Raw genomic sequence first — 9,451 nt, 5'->3', positions numbered from 1 at the left:
ATAGGATAGAATGAAATACTACATGAAAAAAACGATACAGCCGTGGAGTTTACCGATCCAGACACTCAGCGAATGATACATCATGATTTCAGCCGTCAATTTGTACCGATACACACTGAGAAATGCTGCGTTCACTCGATAGAATAACTATATTTTTATTAGATCATGACGGGCCGCACAGACATGCGGAAAGGGCCGCATGCGGCCCGCGGGCCGCGGGTTGAGTAGCGCTGTCATACGATTTGTGAAAGTGACAAACGGGCTTCACAGTTATGTCAGGTGTGTTCATATGCTAATGGTGATGCGATTTCAGATCAATTGCTCCAGCCACCGAGGAGAAACGCTGTTTCAGACAGACAGACAGACACTCACTCAGACAGACATTCGCAAAATTATAGTATAGATGGTTAGAGAGGTCGCCAAATAGTATTTTTTTTGATTGATTGAGTATTTGAAGCGGTGAAAGCCGCTTCCAATGAGTGGCTTTGTGTGTCCCACGCCCATATATGGTCATTTCAGTCCAGAATGAACAGGTTTTTTCAAAGACAAAATGTGTGTTTCATGTCCATGTCCACAGGCATTCTCAAAAACAAAATGTCTGTCACCTCATGTCTATATATGGTCATTTCAGTCCAGAATGAACAGGTTTTATCTGTCCCGTACGTCCAGAATATCAGTCCAGAATGAATAGGCTTTTTCAAAAAGCAAAATGTGTGTCCCATGTCCATATATGGCCATTTCAGTTCATAATGAACAGGTTTTATCTGTCCTGTACGTCCAGAATATGTGTGTAGTGTCCCTCCCAGTCTGATGATTGGATACTTTGAGGATTGGTCAAGCTTCACATGATAATTCGGCCCTCAGGTTTTATCTGTCCTGTACATGCAATAGTTCTCACCTACTGCATCCACAACTAATGCTACTATGAAAACTTTATTCAAATAACAATTCAGAATAGAGGTTTTATCTGTCTGTCTGTCTGTCTGTCTGTCTATCTATACATAGAAAGTAAAGATCTAGAACACAGAATGTATAGATCTAGAACACAGATTTCATAGCTCTAGAACACATAGAATAGAAATTCACCGCTTCACTTCGAACCGAGGTTTGATTTTTTTTTATTAGACACTTTACAATGATTGTGCATTATATTCACCCATCATACACCGATGGCGGAGGAAACCCTGCAATTTAGTCATATCGCCCAGCCATAATAGCACCCGAATTACCAATTAAGGACACTTACGTCACAAGTGACGTTACACACAAACCACCCATGGAGGTTATAAAGAGCCAAATATGTCGATTTGGCTACACAACCTGTTTAGACTAAGTTCCACTTAAGAACCTTGTGGCTTTGCGCTGAGACCTGCCTTCCAAGATGTCTCTGCTCGTCCCCGACAATTTCCAGCACATCCTTCGCGTGCTGAACACCAACATCGACGGCAAGGAGACGATCGCCTACGCCATCGCCGCCATCAAGGGCGTCGGAAGACGCTACGCCCACGCGGTCCTGGCCAGGGCCAACGTCGCCCCGGACAGGCGAGCCGGGGAGCTGACGGAGGAGGAGGTGGAGAGGGTGGTGAACGCGATGCAGAACCCGGGCCAGTACAGGATCCCCGACTGGTTCCTCAACCGGCAGAGGGACGTCAGGGACGGCACCTGCAGCCAGGTGGTGTCCAGCGGCGTGGACAACAAGCTGAGAGAGGATGTGGAAGCCCTGAAGAGGACCAGGGCCCACCGCGGCCTGCGCCACTGCTGGGGGCTGCGCGTCCGCGGCCAGCACACCAAGACCACCGGGCGGCGCGGCCGCACCGTCGGCGTGTCCAAGAAGAAGTGATTTTGGGGGTTTAAGCCCCCAGGAGCGAGCGATGATGGAATCCGTAGGATACAGGGCTGAATAAATTAGAATCCGCGGCATGTGATTGGCCAAACTCCGCTGTGTTAACTTGGACTGTGCGGAGGTGCCGAAAGTCAGGGTCAGGGTTAGGGTCGTGAGACCTTCGCAATGCTCGACACGGCTCTCCTACGGATTCCAAAATAGCCGGGAGCGAGCATGCCATGTACTGTAATTCATCTCCATATATGGGCATAAATGTACACTGGCAAACAGATGGTCAAAACGGGTCCTATGACAACAGGTAAATACATGTGCTACCGGCCGGGTTGAGGAGCCTTCTTCATGTCTTGTGTACCAACAACTCTGATAGCATACAAATGTAACCAAATGACGCAAAAGTTTAAGAAACACTGCTCTAAATAGCACAACACAACACAACACAACACAACACAACACATCACAGGAGTAAGCAGTGTAAAACAACAGGTCACAACACAGTTACTATAACATAACCGCATAGGAAAAAATATATATATTGACAAAAGCCACTATCTGAGCTGTTATAATAATAGAAGAAAAAAAGGTTGTCAAAATGTAGTAAATTATAAAAGGTTGCAAATAAAAATAAAAAATAAATATCCAGTAAAATCCAGTAAGATACTGTCCCTCAGGTGTCGTGTGACGGTGTTGTCCCGGGGCGAGATAGGAGCCACAGAGGCGTGTTCAGATAGCCTAGTTCCAGACCCTGAATCGCTAGCCACACCCCTTAAATTTTTTGTTTTGGCGATTCAGGGGTCTAGAATTGCTCTCATTGAAGAGGCTTTCCTCATTCGAAAATCCGTACGGCGATTCAGCGTCGTGAATCAGCGTCTTGTGATCAACGTGGGTGGGAGTTTCCCAGAACTCGTGCGTTTCCAAGTAAACCAGCGCCTGCGCCGTACCGTACCGCGCATCGCGTCGCGATAAGATGCGGTAAAATGAAATCGTATCGATCTCGCTATGAAACACCAGTAGCAGGCATGTTATGTTGTGTTTGATTCCTAGTTCGGAGTGCTCCTATTCTGCCTGTTTCTTTGGTTAGCAAGTAGCACTAGCAAGCAACAGGCTAGCCACTAGCCAGCCACACACAACAACACTACGTCATCTACTCTGCTACTGTTGTGTTGGTCAGACGGTGAACCAATCGCAGAAGACTGCCTCTTTGGCAACGCCCATCCCAGCAATCGCCCTGGGTGGAAGCAACTTCAGACTGAGTAATACAGTGAATTCAGGCTGAGTGTCAGGCTAGTGTTCAGATATTCCTCAGCAACTGGGTGATGGACAACTTCTGGTTTTCAAAGTCCTTCCATAACTGCGCCAGACTGCTAGGGATCAAGTGTTTAATGCATGTTTTATAATAATATTATAATTAGGGTTGGGACTTGAACTGATTAATTGCGATTAATTAATTACAGAAAATGTGCGCGATTAAAAACAATCACGCATTTTAATCGCACTTAGTTTTTGCACCACAGAACCTTCAGTTTCGAGAATACCGATCATAGCGATGCACCAACCAAGAAGAGACAACAAATGCAAAGTAGCCGATCAGAGCGCTTTGCTTGGCCAGTGGATGCGAAATTTAGATTTAAAAAAAAACTCACTTGTTGATTCACTCGTACAACAAAATGTGTTTTACTTGAAAAAAAAAAATGCTTCTCAGGTCAAATATTTATATGCGATAAACATGTGATTAATTTAGATTAATTAATTACAAAGCCTCTGATTAATTAGATTACTTTTTTTAATCGAGTCCCAGCCCTATTTATAATTTATGAGTTTTCTCTGGTCCTGGGGTGAGCTTTCCTAGGTGAGTTTTCTGCGGTTTTCCTAATCCCAGGGTGACATTTCTGTGCCCTGGGTGAGATTTCTTATTTCTAGACAGGGTGACTTTGTTCTAGCCAGGATGAGTTTTCTGGTATTCAATAATAATGCCCATGACATGTCATGTCATGTCATGTCAGCTATAATCACAAAATGAAAGCAATCCAGACACGCTCCATAACATAGCCCTCAACCACATTGAAAACCTACAGGGTTGCCCCCTCAGCCAGCTGGCCCAGGGACTCTGTGCACAAACAGAAGCACAACTACCAAACGGAAAACACTTTGGTCCAAACCAGATTATAAGAAAACAAAAAGAAAGCTACCTAACATACTGGAAAGAGACAACCCAAAACCAAAGCAAAATGGAATGCTATCTGGCACTAAAAAGAGAATATACATTAGCAGAATATCTGAGCACAGTAAATGACCCAAAACTCAGGAAAACCTTGACTAGGTACAGACTCAGCGAACACAGCCTTGCAATAGAGAAAGGCCGCCACAGACAGACCCCACTCCCAAGGGAAGATAGACCATGCACCCACTGCACACAAAATGTTGTAGAAACAGAGCTATACTTTCTAACCACCTGCCCACTAGACTATACCAAGACATCAGAGACACATACTTCCCACAGATTACACACACCCGAAGTGAGTTTGAAAACATGACCAATGATGAAAAACTCCCATACCTACTGGGAGAAATAGGCCTACAACAATGTGTGAGCTTGAATTTGTGAACTGTTGGGACAAAAGAAGGCAAGAAACACAACCACCCTAAGGACTATAAACCATGAATTGACATCTAGACCTACTGCACATACAGTATTAAACAGAGATGCTACCTTTAAATGCATTTTGAGAAAAAAATAAAATAACATAATAATAATAATGCTGTTATTTGTTCCAAAAGCTTTGTATCCTGTATAAAATGTCACAATGCGGCATAGCTCTGTTTACACGATGCTGTACCCCCTCCCAATGTATATTATGTTCCCCATTTTCAACAGTTTTTATTTCATTTCCGACACTTGCTTTGGCAATGTAAACGTATGTTTTCTCATGCCAAAATAAAGCTCCTTTGAATTGAATTGAATTGAATTGTCTGCATGCGTCCAGCAGAGGCCGCTGTGGTCCCACCAATGGATGAAACCTACGCATCCATCCCACTGTTTGGGTCTCACTCTTTTGCAGGTCTTTCAGTCTGGCAGACAGGTTTTTGAGGTTTTAATTTCTGCGAGGTATAATTAAACCGCAGAAATTAAAAGGAATAGTAAAATTATATTAAATGAGTTGTTCGCCCCGCAAAATGACTTTTTTGCCCATATTGATTAGCCTACTCATGGAGACTTGAATAGCCTACAATAATATTTGTGTAGTTTTTTGTCACATAAAGAGAAATAATTTGATTAGGCCTGTAATAAATGTGCCCCCATCTTCTTTGTCTTAGGAATGCGACAAAAAAAGTTAACAACAACAAAAAAAGTCTTCTTCAAAAAGTCATTTTGGGGATAAACTACCTACTCCTTTAAAGTGAGGTTAGTACATGTTAGCGTTTAAAAATAAAAATAAAATAATATAGGCCTATAAAAACTTTTTTCCCCCCAACAATGTCGGGGACCCCCTGCAGTATCCCCGCGGACCCCCTGTTGAAGACCCCTGGTTTAGATGGAATCAGCGAAACGCCTGCAAAGAAGGGAGCCCCCCTGTTTACGGAAGTCCACATGACGTGTCAGCGTGTCAAGCGTTGCAGCGTTGCATTGTGGGACAGAAGAAACGCCAACAGCTCGAGCTAGCTCTGCTGGAGAGATGGGATTTATGGCTCTATGGAGTGAGCCGGATCTCTGGCATCCGTTCCTTCCAAAGAGCCGTTCAAAAGACTCATTTTAGTTACTAATTAGACCTACTTTGTCGGAGTGGAGAGATGCACTCGTACAAGGTCTACTAAAAGGAGATCCTAGAAAAGACTAAGCTTATTTCCACAGGAAACCATTAAATTACAAAGCGACATGTCTCCATTCCGACACTAACCCTATCTCTAACCCTAACCCTAAACCGAACCCCCATGGGAGTGTCGCCACTCCGACAATAAGGAATGGAGAGAGCCTCCCACCTTGAACCAGTGAACTGTACTGTCATGAAACTGTACTTTGTCCTATGCTATAGGGTGTGACAAATGTAGTTCTAAGAGCGGCCATTTCTTGGGTAAACACAGCCTTACACAGGTGTTCTGATTAGACTATAGCATTAGTTCTATGCAATCAAACAATTGAAACACCTGTGTTTTGACCCAAGAAATGGCCGCTAAGGACTACAATGACGTAGCCTAAGCCGCTGGCACACACTATCCACGATTTTCCTACGCCCCATAGTGCATTAATTGCGCAGACGTTTGCACCGATCTTCCGCCGCCGATTTACAAGCTCACAACGGGTTGCATCTGCGACGCGACGTGAGCTTGTATGTCTGCTGTTAAACCCGGAAGTTTGGTCCTGATAGTCTCCAGTAAACCCCCGGGGAAAATTGTGTATAGCAACCTTCTGCATTCTTCAATCAATCAATCAAACTTGATCCCCAGGTCCCAGCTACTGCGAACCGGATCCCATGATCGTTCATGTTGAAAGAGCCGTTCAAAGGACTCGGCTCGTTCGCGAACGTCCCAGCTCAACAGCTAGCTAGCTCTGCTGGCAGCAGCAACGACGATGATGATGATGATGATGATGATGATGGCGTGAAAGAAAAACACAACATTCAGATATCAACTGCCACATTTACATCTCCAGGAATTCCAACAGCCAAACGTCTTGGCATTTATTTACCCGAAGCCTCCATGGTTGATGGCGTTTGACTGAATTAAAGCCTCGACAGACAGACAGCTGTCAGCGGTCTGGACTGGACTGGTGGTCCGCAGAACCACAAGCTAAAACAGAGAAGAAAAGTGGAATATTGTTGTGTGAATGGACGCTATAGTGTTAGTAGTGTCAGTATCATGATGACCACAGACCCATGGCTTTCTCCTCATCCTCACCCTCTTCCCCCTCCCTGGAAATAAAGTATAAGCTGGAGTTTTGAAGGTTTTTTTCCCCGTCGTTTTTGACCGTTAAAAGACGTTATTTCCAAAGGAATTAATCGTTATAGCAGCAAAATGTCGAACACTAGCAGTCCCGAGGCGGTGAAAAGACTCCTGGAGAACATGCAGACAGACCTGCGGTCACTGTCCATGGAGTGCAAGAAGAAATTCCCTCCAGTCAAAGAGGTAAGAATTTAGCCTTTTCTGAACCAGTGGTCCGGGGACCCCTAGCTAGCTCTAGTCTGGTCCATAGCGTTAGAAGGAGTTGAGGAGAACTCCTACTTAACGCTATGGACCAGAGCTACTTGGGGACCCCCAGTGGTCCTTGCTTGGGGGAGTTCCAGGGGGGTCCCCCAGCTAAATGATAACTATAGAACCAAATGGGACCCTTATGTGTCTGTAACTGTAACTCAGGTAGGTGTAGGTAGGTTAGGGTTAGCTAAGTACAAATGGGTAGACCTACACATGTAACCAAATGGACCCTGATGGGTCCTTGAGGGAGTTCCAGTGGGTCCCCCCAGCTAAATAATAGATAAGAACCAAGGGACTCATTTGTATACTCAGAGTTAAATTGGTCTCTGAGATAGAAATGCCATTAAATGGGGGGTTCATAGCCTATAATGCATGTCAAACTCGGGGTCCTTGAAATTAAAATGGTTGGGTACATCACCTCTAGAGCCATACAGATCTTCCCTTATGGGGGTCCCTCCCTGGCATCATTGTGGCATGTATTCTCAAAAAGAGCCATACGTTTCTTTTTCCTCACTGGTGGGGGTCTGACGAGCCACCCACCAGGGGTCCTTGAGGAGAGAGGTTCTGGGGACCCCCTCCCAGCCCAGTGCTAAATTAGAACCCTTAGCAGCTCTGAAACTAGTGCGTTGTACACTACAAATGGTGGTCCTGGGACAGTGAGACCCCCAGGGGTCCTTTAGGGAGTTCCAGGGGATCCCCCAGCTAAACGATAGATAGGATCCAAATGCAGGGTTCCCACGGTCATGAAATTCCTGGAAATATTTTGAAATTAGACAAATATTTTTCCAGTACTGGAAAAGTTTTGGAATTGATCAAGGGTCCTGGAAGATCCTGGAAAAAATAGCTATGCATTGTCTTTGGTTATTGATTTTGTTAATACCTCTGAAATGACAAATTCAACATTTGACACGGCCAAACTGTCAAATATTAGAGGCAGAAAGTGTGAAAATAGCAGATCTGTTGCGAGGCGTTGTGAGCATGTAGATCGTCTATTTTCACAATAAAACCGTGTTATACAAAATTCCTCAACTCTTTGTGCTCGTCAGGGTGCCAGGTCCCCAGTTCAAATATGATTATTTCACAGCCTGAAAAGGTTGAGAACCACTGGCATACACGTCTTTGGGCATTGAGCATAGGAGTAAGCGACTCGTTATTAAGCTGAATTATTGCTATACAGTCCTGGAAATCGGGTTAAATATTCTGGAAAAGTTTTGGGCCTTACATTGCTTTTTCTACTGGTTATCACTGGTGGTGGGTGTTCTGATGGGGGACCCCCTATACCTACCAGCCAGGGGTCCTTGAGGAGAGGGGTTCCATGCAGGGGGACCCCTCCTTCCCCAATGCTAAATGATTGATAGTTAGGAACCTAATTAGAACCCTTAAACAGCTCTACAACTAGGGTGTTGTACAACTGGAACCAGATGTTTACACACACACACACACACACACACACACACACACACACACACACACACACACACACACACACACACACACACACACACAGGCTCACTTCATGTAAACACTGCAGGATGTGTTGCAGTGTAAATTGGGTGATACAGGGGGGGAGGTTATGACAATCACTGTACTAAGTAAGTTGTAAATCGTCCATATATTGTGTTGTATGTTATTTTATCGTGAGAGGAGGCATTGGGTCAGTGATGATGCGACCGCGGTTTTCCCGGTGAACCTAAGCGCAGCGGTGGGGGCGTGGGAGTGTGGGGAACGTAAAAGTCAAAGCTGGCGTGGGGAACACACCACTGATTTATTGCCGATGATGGAGAGGTTATAATATAGCTTTATGTATTGAGAGACACTCTTGCCGATTTCGTAAGAGACTCGTTGCCAATTGCAAGATATTTAAAAAGTTATTTGGGGCCATGGTGATGATAACCCCTTCTTTCCACTACTAGACTAATAAGGATTTATATTGTCTGTGATATTGTCACCACAATTATTCACGTGTGGCAAGATCGCGGTTCCACTAGTTTTACTAGTAGGTTAGTGTAGGCTTAGAAGCCTTTTCAGAAGTTAATTTAATGTTTTCCATTTAATGATTTCCTTTATCCTCATCTAATCTTGCACTAATGCACGCAAAACTGTTTTCGCCAGGTTTTAAAGCCTAGTAGGCTTTTCAGAAGTTAATTGAATGTTTCCATTTAATGATGTCCTTTATCGTTATCTTGCGCTAATGCACACTGTGCACTGTTTTCACCAGGTTTTAAGGTCTTATTTTAGTTGTTTCTCATAAGCTCGCGACCCTCCTTGCCCATTGGCCCCCACCGTTGCACTTAGGTTCACCGGGAAAACCGCGGTCGCGTCAGTGATGTGTGTGTGTGTGTGTGTGTGTGTGTGTGTTTGTTGTGGTGGGGACAATGGCTTTGAACACAAGCTCCTACTGTAAACTTGTAGCCTTGGGTCAGA

At 44.6% G+C, this 9,451-nt stretch overlaps 2 protein-coding genes across 2 annotated transcripts in view; both read left to right on the top strand.

Moving 5' to 3' along the window:
* Positions 1-1,381: 1,381 nt before the first annotated feature.
* On the top strand, positions 1,382-1,840 carry LOC308294715 (small ribosomal subunit protein uS13-like; the record flags this gene model as incomplete). Its single annotated transcript, XM_080737513.1, has 1 exon — positions 1,382-1,840. One exon carries the CDS (start codon positions 1,382-1,384, stop codon positions 1,838-1,840), a length of 459 nt encoding a protein of 152 aa, XP_080593639.1.
* Positions 1,841-6,480: 4,640 nt separating this feature from the next.
* mon2 (MON2 homolog, regulator of endosome-to-Golgi trafficking) overlaps positions 6,481-9,451 on the top strand; it is a 140,187-nt gene continuing 137,216 nt past the window's right edge. The window contains 1 exon segment of the mRNA XM_080737452.1: positions 6,481-6,961. Within this exon segment, the coding sequence (XP_080593578.1) occupies positions 6,851-6,961 (111 nt within the window). The 5' untranslated portion in view covers positions 6,481-6,850.

This window comes from Nannobrachium achirus (genome assembly GCF_963921795.1).
Source record: "Nannobrachium achirus genome assembly, chromosome: 11".
NCBI classification, from domain to species: Eukaryota; Metazoa; Chordata; class Actinopteri; order Myctophiformes; family Myctophidae; genus Nannobrachium; species Nannobrachium achirus.
Note: the sequence above shows the minus strand (reverse complement) of the source record. Positions and strands in the feature narration are given on the sequence as shown.